The sequence below is a fragment of the Erythrolamprus reginae genome, chromosome 5 (assembly GCF_031021105.1).
Source record: "Erythrolamprus reginae isolate rEryReg1 chromosome 5, rEryReg1.hap1, whole genome shotgun sequence".
NCBI classification, from domain to species: domain Eukaryota; kingdom Metazoa; phylum Chordata; class Lepidosauria; order Squamata; family Dipsadidae; genus Erythrolamprus; species Erythrolamprus reginae.
The window spans coordinates 67467990-67493970 of NC_091954.1; the positions used below are offsets into that span (position 1 = coordinate 67467990).

At 40.5% G+C, this 25981-nt stretch overlaps 2 protein-coding genes across 3 annotated transcripts in view; one reads left to right on the forward strand and one right to left on the reverse strand.

Annotated features, from left to right (window-relative positions):
* Positions 1-13431, reverse strand: part of MMS19 (MMS19 homolog, cytosolic iron-sulfur assembly component) — a 39921-nt gene extending 26490 nt beyond the window's left edge. The window contains exons 1-5 of one of the 2 annotated variants that reach the window (XM_070752904.1): positions 13259-13431; positions 8131-8179; positions 4074-4174; positions 756-841; positions 302-376 (exon numbers count right to left, since the gene is read on the reverse strand). In XM_070752904.1, coding sequence (XP_070609005.1) covers positions 302-376; positions 756-841; positions 4074-4174; positions 8131-8179; positions 13259-13352 — 405 coding nt within the window. In that variant the 5' untranslated portion in view covers positions 13353-13431. The remainder of the gene's footprint in view (positions 1-301; positions 377-755; positions 842-4073; positions 4175-8130; positions 8180-13258) is intronic. The other variant, XM_070752905.1, reaches the window with a different exon arrangement.
* Positions 13432-16696: 3265 nt separating this feature from the next.
* The window catches only part of UBTD1 (ubiquitin domain containing 1), a 37217-nt gene continuing 27932 nt past the window's right edge, over positions 16697-25981 (forward strand). Inside the window, exon 1 of the mRNA XM_070754023.1 lies at positions 16697-17151. Within this exon, the coding sequence (XP_070610124.1) occupies positions 17082-17151 (70 nt within the window). The 5' untranslated portion in view covers positions 16697-17081. The remainder of the gene's footprint in view (positions 17152-25981) is intronic.

A 25981-nucleotide genomic window follows, 5' to 3' on the forward strand; every position in this document is an offset into this window, starting at 1 on the left:
CAGTATGTAATTAGTTATATATACTACATTGACCAGACCAAGGAGACAATTCTTTCTATAATAATAGTATCAGTGAATCAAATATGTTTTCAACTTGCAAAGCATAGGATTATAAAGAGTATTTGGCAGAATGTGACATATTTAGTCTCTGACACCAAACTAAAGGAAAGGCCCTAGCTACTTATTAATGTTGAATCACTGCAGGCATAAGATGTTATACAGTATAACCAGTGCTATAATAATGACTGTTGGAAGGAATGTTGAATCATATATATAGAATGTAAAGGACGTCCATACTCACCTGAACGTGAACTTCCTGGAAAATAGATTTGAGAACAGACACTGCCAATCCTGGAGCTAACACTAAACATTTGCTCTAAAAAAAAGAGATAAATGTCCATCTGTATTAAGAGATTTCTATCTGCAGTAGCTTTCATGAACAAAATCAGAATCTCAGCAAAGTAGATTTTAATTCAAATCATGGTTAAGTCATTCATCTCTGTTAGGAAGATTCTGCTATTTATTTTTATGGGAAAGGTGGTACATATTTTTACTAATAATTTTACAAAGATAAAAAACTAATATAAACTAAGGAAAATAGAAAAAAATCAAATCTAAAAAAAAGGAAATACTGTATATGTAGAGGAAAAAAGATACAGAAACATATGAAACACACCAAAGATTGACACTGTTATTTAGATCCTGGAAATTTTATAAAATGAATCACGTATGTATCACTGATAGTAAATTCTCACCAAAGCATTCAGTCCCTGCAACACAGAAGGAATGACAAGGTGATTGTCTTTTAGACGGTTCTCGTAAAACAAGACAAGGTGGGTCACTGGAATAAAAAAACATTAATATTACTTTAATTAACAATAAAAACATTATTAGTCACTGTGCTATATTAGTCAGCAAGTTTTCAAATCACACATTAGCAATTAAATGTAACAAACTGATATCTTGCTCAGGTTTGGAACTACAGGAGAAAAATGAGTAATAAAGAAGTATCAGATTTCTTGAAGATGTGAGACTCATTTTCCCTTGGATAGTCCCACATTCATCAAAATATTTGGTGGTGATAATTACAGAGTTCCTATAACAAGGAAAAACTCCAGAATGCAAACTGCACATAACCAACCACTTATCACCAAACCACGCTTCTTAGTGCACAATCACAGTTTCAACCATTTGTTCTTAGCATGGCAAACACTGGAAGGAATGTTCTCTCAAGACATCTGTAAGACACATTAAGAAGTGAAAGCTCTGAGAAAATACTCAGTGATGAGCACTGTCAGGAATGATGTGAATTTACGGATAGTATTATATGTTTGCAAATAAAATAAAAAGTGCCAAAATTCATAATGGATTCTCAATCCAGGAACAGCCAAACAATTCAAACAACTCCTTACTAGGAGTATGCAGTGCTTTAGATTTCCAAGAAAAAAGAAGTGATGAAGTAGGCAAGTGCACAAACTATTATAGCAATACAATTCTTTCATGGATTGTGCAGTAGCACTATCGCACTAGTGCTCTGCTCTCACCCCAAAATATCTTTTTGCCTTCAAGTCCAAAAACTTGCAGTCTACTCTTTTGGCTGAACATATGAGATATTGTTTAATATTACGATGCTGCTCATCTTCTCCAAATAAACATGATTGTCACATATGTACTAATTAATAGTGGGACGGTACATCTAAACGCCTTCAGGCACTCAAAACTGCCACAAAGGTAAGATAAACCAAAACAGAAATCACACTGCAGTTTAAATATTTATAAAAATGAGGAAGAAAAACCTAAAATTAAATACTAAAATACTAAATTTTATACACACACACAGTCTGGTACAGTGTTCCCTCGATTTCCGCGGGGGATGTGTTCCGAGACCACCCGCGAAAGTCGAATTTCCGCAAAGTAGAGATGCAGAAGTAAATACACCATTTTTGGCTATGGACAGTATCACAAGCCTTCCCTTAACACTTTAAACTCATAAATTACCATTTCTCATTCCCTTAACAACCATTTACTCACCATTATTACTGGTACTCACCATTGAATAAGACACTTAGTGATCCTGATATTTATAAACATAATTATTTATTAACAATAATTATTTTTTTTGTTATTTATTTGCAAAAATTATTAGTTTGGCGATGACATATGATGTCATTGGGTGGGAAAAACCATGGTATAGGGAAAAAAACCACCAATTATTTTTTAATTAATATTTTTTGAAAAAACGTGGTATAGGCTATTCACGAAGTTCGAACCCACGAAAATCGAGGGAACACTGTAATACTCAATTTATGACCATTTGTTCTGTGACCATTCAAAATTACAAGTGTTAAAAAATTGGACTTAAAACCCAAGACCAAAGTTATAGCCATTGCACTGCAGTGCATACATGACCAAGTGGTCAAAATATGGCCATGTAGCAGCCAGCCTGCAATTATGATCAGAGGGATGTTTCAACTCCTTCCACCTGCCTGTCTCTACTCCTTGTTCTTTTGGCTCCCTGTGCTCTGCAGCCCTTGCTGCCCTTTGCTATTTTCTTATGCCTGCTGATAACCCCGCAGGCCGGGCCTGGACTTTTGCAAGGCAGCAGCTGGCCAGAGAATGCATGCAGTCTTGTCCAAATTGTGTATGGCTTTCTTGTGAGATTTTGAAACCTTCCAAAGCTTTGTGAGGACACGTGCTATTTGGACAGGTCTGTGCACTATTTGGAAAATGGCATGAGGGACTTTGCAAAGATGGTCTGGTGTGGCAAGCAGTTTTGTGCAAACCCAGAATGAGCCGTGTGGTCGGGCAGTAGGAAAAGCAAGTAGGATGCTTGGCTGCATAGCTAGAGGTATAACAAGCAGGAAGAGGGAGATTGTGATCCCCTTATATAGAGCACTGGTGAGACCACATTTGGAATACTGTGTTCAGTTCTGGAGACCTCACCTACAAAAAGATATTGACAAAATTGAACGGGTCCAAAGACGGGCTACAAGAATGGTGGAAGGTCTTAAGCATAAAACGTATCAGGAAAGACTTCATGAACTCAATCTGTCTAGTCTGGAGGACAGAAGGAAAAGGGGGGACATGATCGAAACATTTAAATATGTTAAAGGGTTAAATAAGGTTCAGGAGGGAAGTGTTTTTAATAGGAAAGTGAACACAAGAACAAGGGGACACAATCTGAAGTTAGTTGGGGGAAAGATCAAAAGCAACGTGAGAAAATATTATTTCACTGAAAGAGTAGTAGATCCTTGGAACAAACTCTCAGCAGACGTGGTTCGTAAATCCACAGTAACTGAATTTAAACATGCCTGGGATAAACATATATCCATTGTAAGATAAAATACAGGAAATAGTATAAAGGCAGACTAGATGGACCATGGGGTCTTTTTCTGCCGTCAGACTTCTATGTTTCTATAAATCACACTACAGTTTAAATGTTTGTAAAGATGAGGAAGAAACACATAAAATTCTAAATTTTACACACACACACAGTCCGGTAATACTCAATTCATGACCATTTGTTCTGTGACCATTAAAAATTAAAAAATTGGACTTAAAACCCATGACCAAAATTATAGCCATTGCACTGCAGTACATACATGACCAAGTGATCAAAATATGGCCATGTAGCAGCCAGCCTGCAACTGTGATCAGAGGGGTGTTTCAACTCCTTCCACCTGCCTATCTCTACTCCTTGTCTGTACACTATTTGGAAAATGGCATGAGGGACTTTGCAAAGATGGTCTGATGTGGCAAGCAGTTTTGTGCAAACCCAGAATGAAGGCATTGAGAGTCAGCTAGTGTGACAGAATGCAGGACAATGAGGGTGGTTAGGCAGGGATTCCCTGTTGAGGATTATCTATATCACAAAATACAAAAGAGTTGTTTATGTGATCCTACAGTCCAGTTTTGCCCCACAAAGATGTGAATATCAAAGGCTACCAAATCATTGCATTATGTTTGCCTACACATATGCTCCTGATCACCGAATAACACTGAATAAAAACTGAGGGCAGTTTTGTGCCTGGTGAGGAAATTTAGCACATTGTGAGAATGATATTTTGTCCCACCTTCCTGCTCTTGGAGGAGGGTATAACACTGTAGGAGGACCTCGGAGAGCACTTGAATGCCCTGTGCCCGCACTTGAGAATCTTCATTCTTCAGTGGAGTTCTGCATTAGAAAGAGAAAAAAACCCAGAAGAAATGTTTAAGAATCATGCAAGTAAAAAGAAGAATACTGTATTACCAGGGAGGAGTTGGAGTGAGATTTCTTACACTTGCTCAATCAGAGTTTAAATTATATTGCATCAGAAGTTGCTCTGATAAATTATTGTTAACATGTGCACATATTTTTCTGAACCTCCAACTGCCATTCTTATTTTTATTCTTTTCAGCCAAGAAATGTTCTTTAAGATGTCCTTATTACATTCAGAGTATAATTCAGACTGAGACTCAACCCGGATAAGACGGAGTGGCTGTGGGTTCTGCCTCCCAAGGACAATCCCATCTGTCCATCCATAATCTTGGGGAGGGAATTATTGACCCCCTCAGAGAGGGTCCGCAACTTGGGCGTCCTCCTCGATCCACAGCTCACATTAGAGAACCATCTTTCAGCTGTGGCGAGGGGGACGTTTGCCCAGGTTCGCCTGGTACACCAGTTGCGGCCCTATCTGGATTGGGACTCACTGCTCACAGTCGCTCACGCCCTCATCACCTCAAGATTCAACTACTGTAATGCTCTCTACATGGGACTACCTTTGAAAAGTGTTCGGAAACTTCAGATCATGTAGAATGCAGCTGCGAGAGCAATCACGGGCTTCCCAAGGTATGCCCATGTTACACCAACACTCCGCAGTCTGCATTGATTGCCGATCAATTTCCGGTCACAATTCAAAGTGTTGGTTATAACCTATGGCATCGGACCAGGACCGCCTTCTGCCACACGAATCCCAGCGACTGATTAGGTCCCACAGAGTTGGCCTTCTCCGGGTCCTGTCGACTAAACAATGTCGTTTGGCGGGGCCAAGGGGAAGAGCCTTCTCTGTGGTGGCCCCAACCCTGTGGAACCAGCTCCCCCCTGAGATTAGAACTGCCCCCACCCTCCTGGCCTTTCTTAAGCTCCTTAAAACCCACCCCTGCCATCAGGCATGGAGGAACTGAGATAACTTCCCCAGGCCTATACTGTTTATGTATGGTATGTTGTGTGTATGTTTTCTTAAATTATGGGGTTTTAGTTTTAATTATTAGATTTGTATTGTACATTGTTTTTCTATTACTGTTGTGAGCCGCCCCGAGCCTGCGGAGAGGGACAGCATAAAAATTTAATAAATAAAATAAATAAATAAAAAATAATTCAGAGTATTTCTCGGGCCCAGACAAAAATAGGGTGGGACAATGGGCTTGTCAGCTGGAAAGCCAGCAGACTAGGTTTCAGACCTGACTGCCACACAACGAGGGGAGCTGCTGTCCTCGTCCCAGCTCCTACCAATCTAGGAGTTCTAAAGCATGCAAATGCGAGTAGATAAATAGGTACCACTTCGGTGGGAAGTTAACAGTGCTGTGTGACATCATGATGGCCACATGATCATGGAAATGTCTTCAGACAGCACTGGCTGAGTGGTTTTGAAACAGAGATAAGCATTGCCCCTATAATTGGCAACAACCAGCCAAGTAAAATTTGCAGGGATTCTCACCTTTACCCCAAAGTAGTCACCTAACTAAGTTGCCAATTTCTTCCCTTTTATTTGGCTGCTGACAAATATTATGTTGGCTTAATAACACGCTACTGTTTGTTTCTATTAAGGTTCACTAGAATAATTGAGCTCAGCTTCTGACAGAAAAGGGGCTATAAATGCCCCAAATATTTGCTTTCTATCTGTTTTGCTTTGTGTGTGCTTAATAGAAGTATATCAAGAGCAGAGTCAGGTCTTTCTCTCTCAAACTTTGTAAAAAGGAATATAAAATTGCATTTTTACATTGCATCTTGAAATGCATGTATCCATTGTTGTAGGAAAGGATTTACACAATTGTCTTGTTCAGGTTCAGTAACTGAACTGAAAATCTACAAGGCAATGCAAAATAAAACTTTCAAGGAGATCACAAGATGATGCTCATCTGCTACAAAATAGGAATTTCTTGGCAGAATCTCAAAAATAAATACTGCAGGGAGTTCAATTTATTACAGCTCATATTATACAAATATCTTCATGCTCAGCCTGAAGGCTGAAATTATGCAGAATTCACAACTTACACAGAAATATTATGTTTTAAAAAACCACAATTACATGTGACTTAACTACACAGAATAAAAATAAAGGAACAACTTAAAGAAAATACTGATTCAGATGTGTATCTATTAAAAAAGAACAAAATAACATTTTTTTCTTAAAACATATTCCTTGCTTTTTTCTCTCTGAAAATTCTAACTTTAACTTTAGGCTCTAATGCTGTAATCCTTTCTCTCTTTAACATTGGCTCAGAAACAACTATCTCAATTCCCTTCTACTATTTTGTCTCAGATTTAAAGAACTCACATTTTCTGTTCAGAATAGAGATTTCTGTGTGACAAAAATGTATGAAAAATAGCTGTGTTAAACAGAGTTTTAAAATATTCTTTGTATAGACAGAATCCAGCGCAACTTCAATCTTGGAGTTTTGGAAGTTTCGTAATTATAGATCCTTCTTCTCCATGAGAAATTATATTAATTGGCAAATTCTGTGCCATTACATTATTTTCCTTACATTCACTACCTACAGTTTTTGTGTGTGCTAAGTTTAGGAAAAAAAACAGCTATTTTACGAATATTTGTTATAAAAGTAATACTATGAAGTTGGAGAGTAATTATTTTTATGTACCTGGAGCAGAATAGAACACAGGTTTTCAGACTGATATGCAATGAGCTACACTTTGTTATAAGTTCCAAAAAAAATCCCACCTGCCGCATAATAGCAATCACAGGTGGTAGTATGAAAAAAAGTAAAGGATATATCATGAAATACACCTTTGTGTCTCATTCAGAAATGAAGAAACCTCTACATGATCCTGCCTTTTCCAAATAATGCAGAAAGGACAAAAACCATTTCTATTAATGAAAGGAACAGGGTATCACATAAAGCAGAGTTTACCAAACTTTTTGATGAATTCTGCTTTAGTGATACCCTGTTCTTTTTGATATCGTTTTTGGTTTTGCGGACCAGGGGCAAGGGAAGAGGGGATTATTATTATTATTATTATTATTATTATTATTATTATTATTATTATTATTATTATTAATTAGATTTGTAGACCGCCCCTCTCCGGAGACTTGGATGTGGCATGCTTGCCACTTCCATGGCCCGGTTCTGAAAGGCTCAAGGCCTAGTAGTGGGCTGTAGCCTGGGGGTTGGGGACCCCTGACGTAAAACGAATTTTAAAATCCAGAAGCCAGCCATTCAATAATAACCTTATGAAATATATTTAGCGTTAACAGTTCTCATAAAGAAAAATGTATTTTACAGAGACTAAACACACTGTATCTGAGAGATTTGGCCAAACCATTCCAGCAAGTCATGATGAAGTCATTTAGTGTGATCTGGCTTTTGGTTGCAACAACTGTAGAGAGGTTTTATGATGCACACTCGGTATGACATGTATGTCAGTCCATCAGCCAAATCTTCCAATAATTTTTACACTTGGATTCAACTGCAGAATACCCATCTAAGCTCATCTAATCTTCTCTCCATCTTCCTTCCCACCTCCCACATCCACTTGTCCTTTATTCAACCTCAACATCGCAATCCTTTTATACTTCCTTACTTTGATTGGCATAGCATACACGAATGGTCAAAAAACACTGCATATTCAATATCACAATAAGAAGTTAAAAACAAGTTTAGTTATTTAAATACAAAAGGAAATGGGCAATGTTGACTTTTTTGTTATGGTTATCCTTAAAGCTACTTCTGATTCAAACATATATGTTACTGGTCAACATTCATAACTTCATTCAATCCGACTGATGTCTTAAAGTTTTAGTAAAATTTTGATATCCTTCTTTATGTTTCTCCATCACTCCAATCTTACACAGACATGCTGGACATAAGAAGATGTATTATGTAGAACAAAGATTTTTGCATTGATCTACTTACCCCAAGATTTCCACAACATCTAAGATGGAGCGTGTTCCAGTCTTCACTTCTAAGAGAAAAAGGAATTGAAATTGTTTACTTCTAGTTCAATTTTTACACAGGGGAAAAATGGGAATATATGTACTTTAAATCCCAATGCTAACTTGTCACTCTTGTTCAATTAATAATTAAGACACTATATCTCATAGTCTCTCTTACTGGTCCAATTCTCATGATATGTTTAACTAGGACATGGAAAAAGAAAGGCAAGTTATATTATCGCTCTCCTGCATAAATATTCCATTTAATTAACCAAAATGGGCTTAGATTTTGCACCTAACTAACTCCATCTTGCATTGAGTCAACCTAACTTGTCTTATACCTGCAAGCTACCTACTAGGCCAGGGGTGTCAAACTCATGGCCCACAGGCTGGATGCGTCACACATTGACCATATCCATCCCGTTTTAGCAAAGGGAGGGAGTCATGATACATCACGTGACAACACCCCTGTACTAGGAAATCAATGCCTTCCTGGTATTATATGTTATTGACATTCAAAGATGAGTCAGGTGACTGTGGGAGACAAAAATTTGATCATTCTGGTTGTGGGAATATAGCCTTATGCCATGACAAGTTGAATATTTACACTATGCTAAGCATGTAAGTTTTTCCTGAGAGGCACCTTCCTATGCTTTTAGCTTCTTCTCTGTGCTGAGCATAAAGAAGAGGCATAGAATCTCATATTTCTGTACCAGGTCTATCACCTTCTCCCTACAATTCCTGATCAGGACCAAGATTGTTGGGGGCGCTATGCTGAGTCTATAAGTGCTGAGGCCCGTCCATGTCCTGCGCTGCTGGTCAAGGCAGTTGTGGCACAGTACCATCGGCCCGTGCATCTGGCACCTGAGTCCGATAGCAAGGAGGTTGGAGAGGACTTGGTATCAGAGGCTGAAAGTCAACCAGGGCCTTCTGCACCTCCCGAAGTGCACGAATGACTCAGGAGAAGAGGAGGAGCCTCTTCTAGATGCTAGGGAACGCAGGGCTGTTAGAAGGCAAGAGTGGTTATAAAGAGGTTGTCTCTTTGTGAATAGAGCTGCAGGCTAATTGGCCACGCCTTTGGACTATAAGGCTTAGCCACGTCACGTTTCAGTGGAGTCAACGTCATTCATTCCAGGTCTGATCCTGTCCTTTGCAAACCCTGCTTAGCTTTTTGTGAATTTCAAACAGCATTCTTTTGCTGCTAAAGACCTTCGGGTTTTCTGCCAATCTTCGTAAGTTCAAGTGAAGAAAAATCTGATAGACTAATTTATTTGAGCTGCTTGCTTTGCTTTGTGCTTGGACTCTGGCCAGTTGTTAAGACGTTAATTAACAGCTGGCACACCGAAAAGACATTTATGATTTCACGAACTTTAAACAGACACCACCATTAAGAAAATATTAGGAGTTTTTACTAGTAGCAAATAACTTGTGTTTAGAAATAGTTTGTGCGCATATTTCTTGGTGGACTCGATGCTGGGACAGAACAATTGCCTAGAGAGAGCTGTAAAGCTGTGCCACTGATGGCAAACCTTTTAGGCACCGAGTGCCCAAACTGAAAGGTGTGTATGCAAACATGCATGAGTGTGTGCATACACAGACATGCAAGTGTGCATACATGGACATGTGTATGTGCAGACATGCGCAGCAGAGACCCGAAGACTAGCTGGCCGGCGGGAGGCAGGGCATCCCAACAGCAAGGCAAGAGGTAAGATGTTTTTGTTTCATGAGCTTCTGTTTTGTTTGCAAAGAAACAAGCTCACAAAAGAAATGCCACAGAGACCTGACCTGTGCGTGCCAGCAGGGAGGGCTTGGTGTGCCACCTCTGGCACATGAGCCACAGGTTCACCATCATGGTGCTTTGCTATCTAGGATTATACTAGTGCTTAACACAAGACTAATTCTTATTTTCTTGCCCTAATGCATTACCTCAGGTAAAAGCGATCACTATACAGTGATCCCTCTATTATCGCGAGGGTTCCGTTCCAAGACCCCTCACGATAATCGATTTTTCGCAATGTAGGGTTGCGGAAGTAAAAACACCAACTGCGCATGCGCACCCTTTTTTTCTATGGCCGCGCATGCATAGATGGTGGAGTTTGCGTTCCCTGCCGCCCACGCAAAGGGGAAACCCCGATTCGGCTCCTCGCTGCTGCTGCGCTACCGAGCAGATCAGCTGCTGGGCGGCCGAAGGAACCTTCCCTGGGTCTTCCCGGCCGCCCACGCAAAGGGGAAACCCCGGCTCCTCGCTGATGCCCGCCGCTCGCCCGCCCGCCAGCAAGAGGGGGAAGACCCAGGGAAGGTTCCTTCGGCCGCCCAGCAGCTGATCTGCTCGGCGCAGCAGCAGCAAGCAGACAAAGATCGGGGTTTCCCAGCCGCCCACGCAAAGGGGAAACCCCGGCTCCTCGCTGATGCCCCCGCTCGCCCGCCCGCCGCCCGCCAGCAAGAGGGGGAAAGATAGAGAAAGAGAGAGAAGGAAAGAAAGAGATGAGAGAGGGAGGAAGAGAGTGTGAGAGAGGAAGAAGCAAGATAGAGAAAGAGAGAGAGAAAGAAAGATGAGAAAGGAAGGAAGAGAGTGATGTCATCGGTGGAAAAATCGCGATATAGCGTTTCGCGAAGATCAAGATCGCGAAAATCGAGGGATCACTGTAATGTATTTTGTATTATTCGACACTACAAAGAATCCAGGCATATCTCCAAAATGATTTCAAGCCAGCAAGATTAACTATTGTATAGTGCTAATAAACATACTGTCAGTTTAGCAGCACAAAACAAAACTGTCTTTGCAGAAATCATTTGACACTAACAAGAACCAAGTGGATGAATATGTAGGTATATAGTACTGTATATATTCCCACCTATCTTTAATGTGAGCAGATTATAAGAATAAGGTTGGCATTTTCAGCCTTAAAAAACAACAATAAACCAATTAGGTACTTATATTGCCTCTTTAAAAACATATTTAAAAAGAGTTATAGAAGCCATGATGATAGTGAACAGAAAAATCAGCAACTCTTATAGTGGACAAAGTTCACTAAATTTCTTCAGCTTTTCATCTGGAATGAAAAAGTATTACAATATTAAAAGTACAGTATTATATATTTATAAAATTGAATATTTTAAGGCAGGGTCCTCAAACTTGGCAACTTTAAGATTTGTGGACTTCAACTCCCAGTATAGCTGGCTGGAGAATTCTGGGACTTGAAGTCCACACATCTTAAGTTGCCAAGTTTGAAGACCTCTGTTTTAAATCAAGCATTGTCTAGTACCTTTCTTAAATGTGACATTTTCATGACAATATGTTTTGTTGTATATGTACGGAAAAAGGCATTTGAAGAAGAAAATACATCTTCTAATTAGCCAAGTTCAAAAGAGTCCCTCTAATAAATACCCTTAACTCTTTCATTCCCAGAAGATTCAACTGTGTTATTGTGCTTCCACAATATTAGCAATAAGAGAAGGGCTTGGATTTCAGCTCCTCATGAAATACGGAGTTAAATCACAGCACCAGTACTTTGGAATTAGACTTGAAAATTCACTAGGAAGCCTATTTTGTAATGGTTATGCAGGTTTGCATTTCAGGAAAAAGGAAGATTGTAACTTAGGCCTGCAGTATAATTATTTTTACATTCAATATATGCTTGTTCTTTTTGTGCCATGACTTGTTTACAGTATATCCGAGTCATAGGGTTTCAAATGTTAAATCAGGAAAAAAAAATGATACTAAAAACCACCAAAACCCATGATAAAATCTCACAATCAATTGATCGTTTTCCTAAGTAAATTGAGAAGAAGATTTAAGATTTAATTGGATTTATATGCCGCCCCTCTCTGAGGACTCAGGGCTGCTCACAGCACGTACAGAAAAACAAGAAACAGTAATAAGCTCCAATTTCAGCTCCGAAATCAAAATCCAATGTATTAAACCAAAACAAAAGCATATATTTTCAATAGTTTCAAATCGCACTTGACATTAAGAATACTCATGAATTGGAAAGCTAATTATACACCCATGCAGTTTCTTTAGTAAATAAAAAGTGAGATCAAATAACTGCTTGCAAAATAAATGAATAACCAAGTTAAGGTTAGAACATCATAGTGCCTATTTAACTTGATCTTCAAAGCCAGGGATAGGCAAAGTTAGCTCTTCTATGACTTGTGAACTTCAACTCCCAGAATTCCTGAACCAATCATGCTAGCTCAGGCATTCTGGGAATTGAAGTCCACAACTCATAGAAGAGCCAACTTTGCCTACCCCTGGTCTAGGCTTGTAACCAACACCCATAAAATGACTAGTTGCTATAAATGACTGGGCAGCTAGGAAAACTATTATTTCAGTCTTACCTAAAACACACACATAGAGTGGAATGCGTCTGTCCATTTGGCCAAATACTAAAGAGAATCCTTCATGCAACCTCCTTTCCGTTATGTATTTCAAAGAAAGCTACACACCATTTTTGTGAAACCATTTTTTTTCTTAACGAATAGCTCTATGATAGTATGTGAACAAGACCCTTTTTTCCCTCTCAAACCTCGTCTCTCCCGTTCATATATAGTTCCAAAGAAAACCAAGTCGGGGGAAAAGGTTCTTTGAACCAAAAACTCTTATTCGGTTGTTCTTTTCTTTATCAAAAACAACACGTGCCAGACAGATCCTGCAAAACTAATTGCACCACCTTATAAACGAACACCTTGCTTGTGCCCAATTTGAATTATAGAATTAATTATAATATAATTAATTATAATTAATATAATTATAATTATATATACCGAGGCGGATAAAACGCATTTACTAGAGAGGAGAGAAAGCCACTATATATAAACCCCAGGATTAATTTATTCTTAATAAATTCAGGTACCACTGAATTACCCTGCTGAATATAATTTCCCAAGAAGGGAACACGTCTTCAGCCACACACCTAAGTTCAGCTTTTCTCCTTTTCTCCTGATCTAACCCTGAGTATCCTGCTTTCCTTTCCGTTTTATTCACCTCCCCCCCCCCCCCCCACCACAAAGCCCCGAGTAGCCCTCCTTGCCTTGCAAATCTGGCTGCAGAAACCCGCGTGCTCATTGCCGTGCCGTTTCTATTCACACCCATCCCCTGACCATACCTTCCGCCGCCTGCCTGGCCGCATTTTCCCAGTCCTGCTCCTGTAACAGGGAGGCAGGTTTCCCTATGGCAACGTGAGCCCCTCCAGCCGCCATGATAACCCGAGAGGGGGGGAAAGTAAGGGGGAGTGGAGGAAGGCATGAAGTAGCAACCGCGCAGGCGCCTTTCCCTATCACGTGTACTGAGGTAAACTTCTATCACGGTTAAAAGAACTCCCTCCAGCGATTGGCAAAAATAGCGGCGCGAGTTTCTGGGCGGGTCCGCCGGCCGAGGTTGTGCCAACGAAGTCGAAGGGCAGGAGAGGCGTTAAAGTGAAGGTTATGGAGGGTGAAAGGCTTAACATCTTTGCTTAAAGAGCCTGCAAATAATGGGCAAACCGTATTTCCGACGATACTGATTTTGGAACAAGATGGGAAGCTGTGTAGAAAAACCTGACTGCAGAAAATATGACTTCAGCAACCGAGTGATCAATGCCTGGAACTCATTACCTGACTCTGTTATTTCTTCCCTTAATCCCAAGATCTTCAACCTTAAATTATCTTTTGACCTCTCCCCTTTTCTAAGAGGTCTGTAAGGGGCGTGCATAAGTGCACTCACTATTGTGCCTACCGTCCCTGTCCTGTCCTATTATCCTTTTTCCACTTCTTTATAAATTGTTATGTTAATGCAAACTATAATCCTATACTTGTGTGACAAATATAAATAAATAAAATAAAATCAGAAGTCGTTTCAGGATACCCAGACGACCCGAGTCTCGTTATTCACTTGCCAATCTAACATATCAACAAGAAATATGCATTATATGATTTTGTTATCAGAAGTGGGTGTACAGGGCTAAGAAATAGCGACTATATTTTTTTATGGTTTTCATGCTGAATAGCTCAAAATGTCAGGCAAGCCTGTGTTCTAATCAAAACTGGGAAACGGACAAAATTGCTTTTGATAGCCGCCAAAATTTGGATCGCTGACCCAGCTCAAACAACATTTAGCTGTTATTTGAAGAATTTGCCAACCACATTTTAGCATCGTGTACCCAGCCCATTGATTTCAGTGTATCATGCAAACCAATAAACATGGATTGAGTAAACCATGATTCATCAGCATCTGATAATATTGGATCAACTTTGGCCTCTGAAGCTCAATAGGGATAGCCTTGCTTTGGAGAATTCACCAGGAAATGTAGGGGCTGAAAAGCTGATTAGAGAAACTGAAAAAATATCCCCAAAGAACAAATTACTTCCATACTAATAAGAGGTATACATGACACACATAAAGAGATTTAAATCTCTTTTTTTAAGGAACCAGGTCTTTCATTTCCACCAGATAGAGTTAAACATTGCAGCCATCAATTTTGCACAAAAACCAAGGAACTTAACTTTTCTCTGTGCTCACAGTCACAAGACATATTGAAAGCGAAGTAGCAAGTCACAATCTAGCTAAGTGTATTTTAAGAAAGTAGCTGAATTTGTTTCTTAATGGTTCGGTGACTCTGTTTCTACATTATTCTAAGCTAAGGTTCTTGAATAATATTTTATCAAATCCAACTGAGCTTGCAAAACCCAGGGAACCATAAGCTAAACTATATGAACTAGTTCTCATGATATATTGAGCCACAATTTAGGACCAACTTTTATCTGAGCAATGAGCTGTGCAAATGCAAGCAACTATTTTAATTCAACGTTTCCTGTGTATCAATTCTGAATGGATGTATAAGACAGAAATGAAATCAATGAATACATCATAGGCAGGAAAGAGAACTTGTGACTAGAATAAATTTAAATGGGGATAGCTGAACATTTTAAAAAGGGCAAGAAAAAGAAAGCACTGTCTTTGAATTATGCTTGATTCCTGGTGATTTCATGAATATATTCGTGTAGTTGTCTTGAATGCAATACCCAAGAATGGCTCCAATGAATGTCTTCTACCAAAATATTTTTAAAAATTTATTCCCAGTTAATTGCTTAAATTGAAGGTATGCATATGTATGTTTTGTTTTGCCAACATAAAACAATGGGCAAAAATTCTGAAATTCTGAGACACAATGCAAATTGGTAGAACCAATAGTATTGAATTAGGTGGAACTAGGCTTCCATGGGCAGTGTGCTGTTCAATGTAAAATTGATTGTAGGAAAGGAACCAACTAAAGAGTTAAACACCTCATAAAACATTTTTCTTTTAAAAAAAAGTTTTGAAAGATGAAAAAACTGGCATCAATTAGATCACCCTTTGCCAACTTTCACAACTAAGATGTGTAGACTTCAGCTTCTAGAATTCCCCAGTCAATGGAAAGTCCACACATTTTAAAGTTGTAAAGGTTGGGAAACAAGTCACCAGACAAAATTCCAAGCATAAAAGGAACAGGTATCAAGGAGGCAGTTGGAGCCCTTTCACGTGTGGCTTCTAATGCAAATTACTGGTATGTATTTATACATTATTAGCTGAACAATAAGTGATGTGATTTTCTTAGCAACTGTATGGAAGTGGTTTGCTGTTATTTTCTCTGGATAGTTGATCTACCAACCTGGAATTCTCCAGTAATCTTTGGCAGGGCCGCAGGGGAGGGCTTTCTCTGTGGCAACTCCGCCTCTCTGGAACCAGCTGCCCCCTGAGGTCCACATTACCCCCATCTTACTGGCCTTCTGGAAGACTTGGCTTTGCCAGCAGGCTTGGAATGGTCATTGATATACCATCTTCATCTGGTCACTAAGGATATGAATATTTCTTTTAATGGGTTTTACACTGTTTTATATTGTTTTTTAATATGTTGTACGCCCAAGTCTGCGGAGAGGGGCGCATACAAGTCTAATAAATTAAATTAAATATATCAAGAAATGGTATAAGAGCAGACTAGAAGGACCATGAGGTCTTTTTCTGCCATCAGTCTTCTATGTTTCTGTTTGTATACTACCAATACATACATGACTAGAAAGAGAGAGAGAGAGAGAGAGAGAGAGAGAGAGAGAGAGAGAGAGAGAGAGAGAGATTAAAAAAAACATTGAGTAACCCATGTAGACTAACTGTCACATGATCCTTGTACAAGCTAAAATGAGGCTGATGATTTGTAACAGGAGTCCTCAACCTTGGCAACTTTAAGACTTGTGGACTTCAACATAGCTGGCTGGAGAATTCTGGGAGTTGAAGTCCACAAGTCTTAAACTTGTTGCTGCTTCGGGAAATCACGTTTCAGTATTTTGGCATTTTGGGAGGGAAAATGCCTATTTCATGTATTCTTTTTTGGGGGGGTGGTAAAAATGTCCTCTAAGGGGAGTTTGAAAGGGTGCCGTGGACAACCACAACCTTCTCTGGACCTAACTAAGCCTCCTCCGTTTGTTATCTTTCCCCCTCAGCCCCGTCTCCCCTCGCCGCCGCCATGAAGGCCGGCAGAGTCACGAACTCGCCGCTTCCTGGCGGGGCGGAGCTTCAGCGCCGGCCGCCGAGTCACGTGCTCACATGGAGTGGGCGGAGCCCAGAAGTGTCTCCCGGGGGCCGCGGGACTCAGCTCGGGCTCAGAGCTCCGGCTTTCTCTCTCGCTTGTCGGTTGGCGGTTGCGGGGCTGTAACGACCGATCCCCGGGCCTGCCTGGTGCGGATCTCGCTTCGGGCGGGACGGAGCCTGCTTGCGGGCTCTTTGCAAGGAAAAAGCCCAGGATCTTTTAAGCGCGGAGGAGGAATACACACACGCACACACACTCCCCAACCGCGTCTCACACAAAGTTTGCGCGTCCGGGCGGGCGGACTGGGATCTTGCCTCATGCGGAGCGAGAGAGCCCTGAGCCGGGCTCGGGCGGCGTCGGTCCTTCGAAGTTGCGCCCTGGGACTTCGGCCATGGGCAGCTGCATGGGAAGACAGCGCCGAGAGGGGCCGATCGCCCCGGGACACCCGCGCAAGCGAGCAGGTGAGAGCTCCTCAACCGAACCGGGAGCCGGTCTCCGTCCAGCGCCTCTCCTCGAAGGCCTTAAAGGGGGAACCGCGATCCTCTTTGCTCTAAGCGGGTATCGAGCGCGACCCGTCCCGAGCCTGAGAAAAGGGGCCTCCGCGCTCTTTTCCTGCCCAGGTATCTGGAGCTCCGGTGAGCGTGCAGTGAAGCGGGCATCTCTCTATATATATACTGTACTGCTCAAAAAAAATAAAGGGAACACTCAAATAACACATCCTGGATCTGAATGAATGAAATACTCCCATTGAATATTCCATTTGCACAACAGCATGTGAAATTGACTGTCAATCAGTGTTGCTTCCTAAGCGGACAGTTTGATTTCACAGAAGTTTGATTTACTTGGAGTTACATTCTGTTTTTTAAGTGTTCCCTTTATTTTTTTTTGTATACATGGTCCCTCTTGCTACCTGACTCAGTGGTTTCTTCCCCAAACCCCAAAACTTTAACCTTAGACTATCTACAGTTTGACCTCACCCCATTCCTAAGAAGTCTGTAAGGGACATGCGTAAGGGCACCATTGTGCCTACCGTCCCTGTCGCACTGTCCGATTGTCCAAATCTATTTATATATACTTTGCTTTTGTTTATGTTTATACCATGCCTATTATCTTGTACAAGTTTTGAGTGACTGACTGATTGACAACCAGACAGACAGACAGATAACTTATCGTCCCAGCCCGGATTATAGATTCTACAGAAATGTTTCTGTGTGCTGTCTGTCTGTCTGTCTGTCTATCTATCTATCTATTTTCTATCTATCTACCTACCTACCTATCTATATCTATATATCTATATATATATATATATTTCTATCTATCTATTTTCTTAATATCTACCTACCTACCTATCTATCTATTCTATCTATCTATTTTCTATCTACCTACCTACGTACGTACCTACCTACCTACCTATCTATCTATCTATCTATCGCCTCTCTCCTAGGAAACAGGGCAGAATATAAATCCAATTATTTATGTTGGGAGGGTGCGGTGTTCTTTCCTATTATGAGTGCAAAGCTTTGGGAGCAATCCCAGTTTTAACAGGTTCCTTGAATTCCTTCCTCTAGGAATTTGGGATGATCTGGAAACTTGCCTACTCACTTTATGTAAGAGCCAGTCCAGCCTGTATCACCGGGTTGAAAGTGGAAACTGCTGTGCCTCCTCTTCTCACCAATGCAGACATGCTAAGCTGGGTAGCTGGGTTAAGGACCGCTTTGGGGTTAGCCGGGTTTCAGCAGTGGTGCGCGATCAAAATGTACTCCCAAGAGACAAATCAAAATGATTTGTGGTTTTATCCTGCTAGAAACACAGATTTGGCTTTGCTGTCTGATTTTTTGCACCCCCAGAATATAGGAACACCATCTTAGAGAACTACAATATTTGCCACACTAAAGGAGTGTGGCCTTCACCAATGTATTTGGATCAGAAATCTTTGTCTGTTTCCATGTTCAAAGATCCTGTGTAAATCTTGCAAGTTGAGACACAGAATCGGTGCTGCTTGAATGCATGCATGTGATTTTTCGTGATGTAAAGCCATGTGCATAGGACCTGCCCTGATTCTTTAGTCCATGTCAGTTAATAGCATTATTATTCCCTTTCTAGATCTGCCTCACTCTGCTGTAGTTGCATTAGTTGGATCAATAGCAGAAACAATTCTAACCTAACATTCTCATCAGCAGTATTTGATACTCCAAACAGTGTGGTATATAAATACTGATAAAGGATTTCTGAGAATGGCGCTGTCCTGACTTCAGCAAAAGGGAAGCCTCAGTAATTAAATAATCAGAGGAGGATGGAAAATTTAGTTTCCATGCTTCACTGTTCAAGATTAAATTTTGTTTTTAAAGCTGCAGATGAATCTCCCCATATACTTTTAAACAGCAGATAAAAAGGAGGGAGTGACCAATGAACCCTTGCTGTTTTCTGCTTCAGGGAACTCTATTGTGAGAAGGATTATTTTGGGGTTTCAGACTAGGAGATTTACAGCTGCCATTCTGCCTTTCATTAAATAGCTTGTCCTAAGATGCCCCTCCAAGATAGAGTAATACCTTAGACTTTGTTGAGAGTTGTTGGGAGACTGATACCATTGGTCACATACAGTACTGTACTCTGATTCCTGCTATTTTTGCCTCTTTTTTAAAAACAAGACTGATCTTGAAAAACAGAAGAACCAGTCTCTGGAGGGCTAAGGCTTGTTTGTAACTACTTGGAACAGAATGAAAAGAATAATGATACAGACTGTCACAAACATATGTAGAATTATGCTAACAGGGAGCATGAAAAATGATGACGTGAAAGAGATCATGGATAAGAAAAATACATATAAGAGAATGATTGTTTAAAAAACAAGAAAGTAAAAATATTGTATAATTGTATAGAGAAAAAATGATACCGTAATTGCAGGGGATGTAATCAAAGAGAACAGGGGACAGTTATCCTTTAAAAAGGCAAAGCAGTTTTGATAGAGAAAGGAAATGAACAAACAGCCTCAAGCAGAGTGAGCAGAACTAAAAATAGATCTGATATTGTGATTTGGGTTGAAACTAAAGTGACCAAAAGCTTAGAGATGAAAGGTTGTGATTTATCAAACAGTAGAATTGAAACAAATGCTACAAAGTCTAGTATCTAAGTAAAAATAATAACATTGGAACATTGAAAAATAAGTCTGTAAGTGTAGGTAGTGTGACAGGAGAAATACTAATTTATAGATGTTATTTAAATATTGATTTGTGTAAATTACACATGACTTGTGTAAATTGTGTGTGAAAACTGCGTCTCAGCCAGACAATTAGAAGAAGGTGTTGTTCCCATATACAGAGGGAAAGGTAGCATGAATAAATGCAAAAACAACAGTTTTGTGGGGAAATACTTAGCATAATTTTGATTGAAAGTGTATGGCCAAAAACCTAGGCTTGCTTCATGCTAGACAAGAGCTATGTAGACCAGAATTTGTAGTTCCACAAGTCATTGAGATGTATATGAACGTGAAAAATAAACTATACTGCATGCGTGTTGACATGCAATACAGAACTGTTTTTTGTAGAATTTTTTTGATAAATAGGTCTGAATTATGAACTTGGGTAAATAGGAAGTTGGATGATTGAAAATGATATGAATGGTATATGATGGGAGTAAAGCATGTGTATGGAATTTGTAGTGTTCAACATTGAGCAGGAAATATTACAAGTGTGTGTGATATTTCCTTGGTTGTTTAATGTAAAGGTGGATAAATGTTTCAGGGATGCTTGTGGTAACATTAAGACATATCTGCATTGGGTGTGAAGTGGTGTATACTTTTTGGCAGACAGTGTTATGAGTGATTCACACTGTGTGATGTTAAAGGGAGTATGGAATTGACAATTGCTGTAGCAAAGACCAAAGTTGCTTTTCTTGACAAGGAAAACGGAATGAACAATTGCAAGTTATACCCAAATAGTGAACAACTAGAGCAAGTAAATTGTATCTTGCTAGAATATTAAGTAAGAAAACGAAGAAGAAATGTTATAATGCATGCAAATGCTGTAGAATAGTATAGATCAGTGATTGTGAACCTTTTTTTCCTCGGGTGCCCAAAGAGTATGTACATGCGCTATCGCGCATGCGTGAATGCCCACACCCATAATTCAATGAGGGCGAAAACAGCTTCCACCGCCTCCCAGAGGCCCTATGGAGGCCAAAAATGGCCTGTTTCCCAATTTATGGTGGGCCCAGTAAGCTCATGTTTCATCCTCCCCAGGCTCCAAAGGCTGACCTGGAGCCGAAGGAGGGTAAAAATGCTCTCCTCCATCCCCCTGGAGGCTCTCTGGAAGCCAAAAATGCCCTCCCAGAGCCTCTGTGGAAGGCAAAAACCAGCTGGCTTGCACACACATGCATGTTGGAGCTGAGCTAGGTCAACAGCTCACGTGCCAGCAGATATGGCTCTATGTGCCACCTGTGACACCTGTGCTATACGTTCGCCATCACCGGTATAGATACTATGTGAATTGTTACAAAGAATGAATGTTGTTGAATGAATGAAAATTGTTATGTATAAGATAATAACTCTTATAACAAAGCTTCTATCTACTTTGTTATATGTTTGTGAGACTTAGCTATATTAGGAGAAACATAAAAATAAATTGAATGCCTTGGAATAGGGTACTTAAGGAATGTGTGTGGTCACATAAGAGAGAGGATCAAGAATGAATGAGTGCTGAACGGGTGTGTAGGAATACAAAAATGGTAATCAGTACAAAACAATTAATTGGAGATAATGAAGATCAAATTGCAACATAGGTATATCAGAAAAGAATGAATGGGCCAAGAGGAAAGGGAAACTGAGCAATTCATAGTCAGAAAAGAGAAGTGAGAGGTTTAAAAAGCAGATGACACAACAACAAATGGAGCAATGTACAGGCATGTCAGAAGCAAAAATATAAGGATGGGAAGATGTGGAGAAATGTACTGAATGATGATAGCATGAAACTAGATTTTCCTATTACTCCATGCCATAAATTTATTTGGCATGCTATTCTCTCTTCATTATTGTACATGGCATAATATTGCTTGCTATAAAAAAGACCAATGTAGTATCAGTGGTATTTCTTTTAAAGCTTTTGTGTGAAGACCAAGATTTCCTTCTTAATATTCTTTCTTTTCTTTTTTTTGGAAGATCTGAGCATGCACTTTAAAATGAGAAGTAAATTTCTTGGCATAATTTGCAAAACTTGGGCAAAAACGTCCAATTTTCTTCATGGGGATCACTGAAAGGTCTATCACCAATAGCTAGATTGTGAGAAATAGGAAAGTCTGTAGCTTGGTCATGGATGTAGGCTTTCAGTGTACAGGGGCCCAAGGTATATTTTTAATGCAGATTTACAAGATTCAATATCTGACAATTGTATAGTTCAGTGTTGGAGAACCTTTTGGCATTGCTTGCCGAAAACCCAAGCAAGAGAGCATTGTTGCTCTCATGCATGCCAGCACCCATAATGCAATGTGCACCCCATTTGTTACCCGGGTAATAATAATAACAACAACAACAACAACAACAATAATATTAATTATAATAATTGTGCATGCACGCACGACCCCCATGCCCCGCACTGCGTGCACCCTGCACTGTTCATGCACTGCACATGTGCCCCCCACTTCTTCCAAGAGGGCCAGTGCTCCTCTTACTCTTACATAGAAACATAGAAGACTGACGGCAGAAAAAGACCTCATGGTCCATCTAGTCTGCCCTTATGCTATTTTTTGTATTTTATCTTAGGATCGATTTATGTTTATCCCAGGCATGTTTAAATTCAGTTACTGTGGATTTACCAACCACGTCTGCTGGAAGTTTGTTCCAAGGATCTACTACTCTTTCAGTAAAATAATATTTTCTCATGTTGCTTTTGATCTTTCCCCCAATTAACTTCAGATTGTGCCCCCTTGTTCTTGTGTTCACTTTCCTATTAAAAACACTTCCCTCCTTAACCCTTTGACATATTTAAATGTTTCAATCATGTCCCCCCTTTTCCTTCTGTCCCCCAGACTATACAGATTGAGTTCATGAAGTCTTTCCTGATACGTTTTATGCTTAAGACCTTCCACCATTCTTGTAGCCCGTCTTTGGACCCATTCAATTTTGTCAATATCTTTTTGTAGGTGAGGTCTCCAGAACTGAACACAGTATTCCAAATGTGGTCTCACCAGCGCTCTATATAGCCGGATCACAATCTCCCTCTTCCTGCTTGTTATACCTCTAGCTATGCAGCTAAGCATCCTACTTGCTTTTCCTACCGCCCGACCACACTGCTCACCCATTTAGAGACTGTCAGAAATCACTACCCCTAAATCCTTCTCTTCTGAAGTTTTTGCTAACACAGAACTGCCAATACAATACTCAGATTGAGGATTCCGTTTCCCCAAGTGCATTATTTTACATTTGGAAACATTAAACTGCAGTTTCCATTGCTTTGACCATTTATCCAGTAAAGCTAAATCATTTACCATATTACACTCTTCTTAGCAGTCATTGGTAAGGTCAGGCGTTTGGAGCTTCTCCAGCTGTCATATGGTGCTGCTGAGATGGGGCAGAGAACCTGCTGCCGGCATGGGAATGGTGGCTCATAGCGGGGAGGAGTCCCGGCAAGGCTGCGCATTCAGGGCTTCCCCAGATGAGCAGCCAGTGCGGGAGGTGGGGCTGGGGACTGCCTGCATAGATAATCCTGTGGCTATTGTCAAAGCAGGGCCGAGACGCCCTTCTTCACTCACTCCACCAGCCGCGCAGATTCCCTGGGCATCATTGCCTATCTCCAGTGCCCATCTCCCAACCGGTCGCCCAGCCAGAAAATGCTCCCTATGCACCTGAGCCGGCGGGTTGCTCTTGCCCTTCTCCTTTCAGCTGCTGCCGCTGCTGCTCCTCTGGGGCGGGTGGGGAGACAGAGATGCTGCCACTGGCCAGGGAATGGCGGCTCTCAGCAGGGAGGAGTCCCGACAAGGCTGTGCATTCGGAGTTTCACTGGACCAGCAGCTGGTGGGGGTGGGGGATGGGCTACCTGTACAGATGACCCCTTGGCCTGGGCTCCTCACTACTGGGAGCCACCATTCCCTGACTGCCAGCGGTGCTCTCTGACCCCCCCACTTCAGGTTGTTGTTATTATTATTATTATTATTATTATTATTATTATTATTATTATTATTATTATTATTTATATGTGTATGCCGCCCCTCTCCGAAGACTCGGGGTGGCTCACAACAACATAAACAGTGTACAAATCCAGTGTCCAACTCCAGTGTCGGCTGGAGTAGTTCCGAACACCCGGCCTTGCTGGGGCTCCTCCCCACTAGGAGCCGCCATTCCTTGACTGGCAGCAGAGCTCTCTGCCCCCCCCCCCCCCGGCCACCTGAGCAATGCCATGTGCCGGCTGGAGAATCTCCAAACGCGCAGTCTTGCTGGGGCTCTTCCCCATTCGGAGCAGCCATTACCCGGCCAGCAGCAGGGTGTCTGCCTTCCCAGAGTGACGATCCGGCTAAGGGCACGGAGCATCACTTGCTAGCTGGCCAATCCGTGGGGCTTTGCAGGAGGAACGCCAGTGACAGGCAGTGACGCCCAGGGGAGCTGTTGGAGCAAACTTTGACAGCGGCCACAGGGTCATCTGTGCAGGCTACCCCACCCGCACCTTGCTCTTACCAGCTGCTCATCCATTGGTGCTCCAGACCTCCTGGGGCCACACAAAAAGCCCATGCAGGCAGGGAGGGAGGGAGGGAGGGAAGCCTAGCTTACCTTACTCATTTATTTATTTAATTGGTTGATTAATTAATTAATTCAACTCCTATGCCACCCAATCCCAAAGGACTCAGGGTGGCTCACAACAATATAGAATAGAATAGAATAGAATAAATAGAATAAAATAGAATTTTATTGGCCAAGTGTGATTGGACACACAAGGAATTTGTCTTGGTGCGTATGCTCTCAGCGTACATAAAAGAAAAGGATACATTTGTCAAGAACCAAGAATATAAAATTACAAATACAGTACAATAAAAAAATCAAATATACAGTCTAAAACTAAAAAACCCTAATTAAAACCCATAATTAAAATTATCCAATCAACATACATGCTGTTAAACAAGACCAGTTGGCTGGTGTGCATGTGCACACTGGAAACAGGAAGATCATCTTCCTGGAACGCGCATGCTCAATGAGTGGTTGCTCTTCTGGTTTCTGTCGCACCCATGCACATGAAAACCAGCTAGCTAGCGCCTCAGAATCCAAAAGAACAAGTAGCGATGGCTCCGTGTGCCCGGAGAAATGGCTCTGCCTGCCACTTCTAGCATGCATGCCATAGATTCGCCATCATGCGTATAATTTATATTGAACTTAGATGGTTCCAATAATCTGTCTTTGTTTGTATTCCTTAATATACAGTATTTCCTTCCGGTGTTAAGAATTTTTACTGTTGATTAGACAGCATCTAATGATTTATCGTGAGAAGCTAACCCTTTTCCAAAAGAAAAATCATTATTGACCTGAAGAATTAACTCTTGTGTGCATTAATTTTATCAGAATTTCAATTTATTTGGTTTATACTACAATATTAGTTGAGCCTAATTATTATTATTATTATTTATTGGATTTATACACCACCCCTCTCCGAGGATGAAATGAGTCTTACTGTGAAGTAAAAAGTTAAGATTGTGATGCTAAATAATATACTGGCTGTCGTAGAAAGCTGAGTAGCTTTGACTTCTTACAGGGTGGCACTACAAGTATGTATTGCTGGCATTTTGCAAATATAAGATTGGATGGAAGTGTGCCTTTCGTCCCCTGTCCAATTGTCTCTCCTTATCTCATATCTCATATATCTTTTCTTCCTTTTAAACATCTTCTCCTCTATTTTTATCTTTTCTTCTATCCTTTTCTTTATATATAATACTCCATGTCTATTCTCTTCAATATGTATTGTGTATTGGACAAAATAAAATAAATAAATAAATAAAAATAAAAATAAAGCACAGAGCATAAATACATCCTTAGTAATGTTATAAAAAGGATTAGCTAGAAACTAAGTAAAATGACATTTTTGGACTAAGAAAAAGATATTTAAAATACTATGGAGTATGTTTATAGTGAAATTTCAGAGAGTGTCAGGATAGTTTTTACCTCTTTTTTTCCAGTATGAAATCAAATATTCTAAAATTATTTAAAAACACACACGTTCTATGGAATTTAGAGCTAAGTCATTTTTACTCTGTAATTATCCAAGTGTCAAAAAGACTATTATTTTGCTTTCCGGTCCTAAATTATGGGTCCATTGTTGT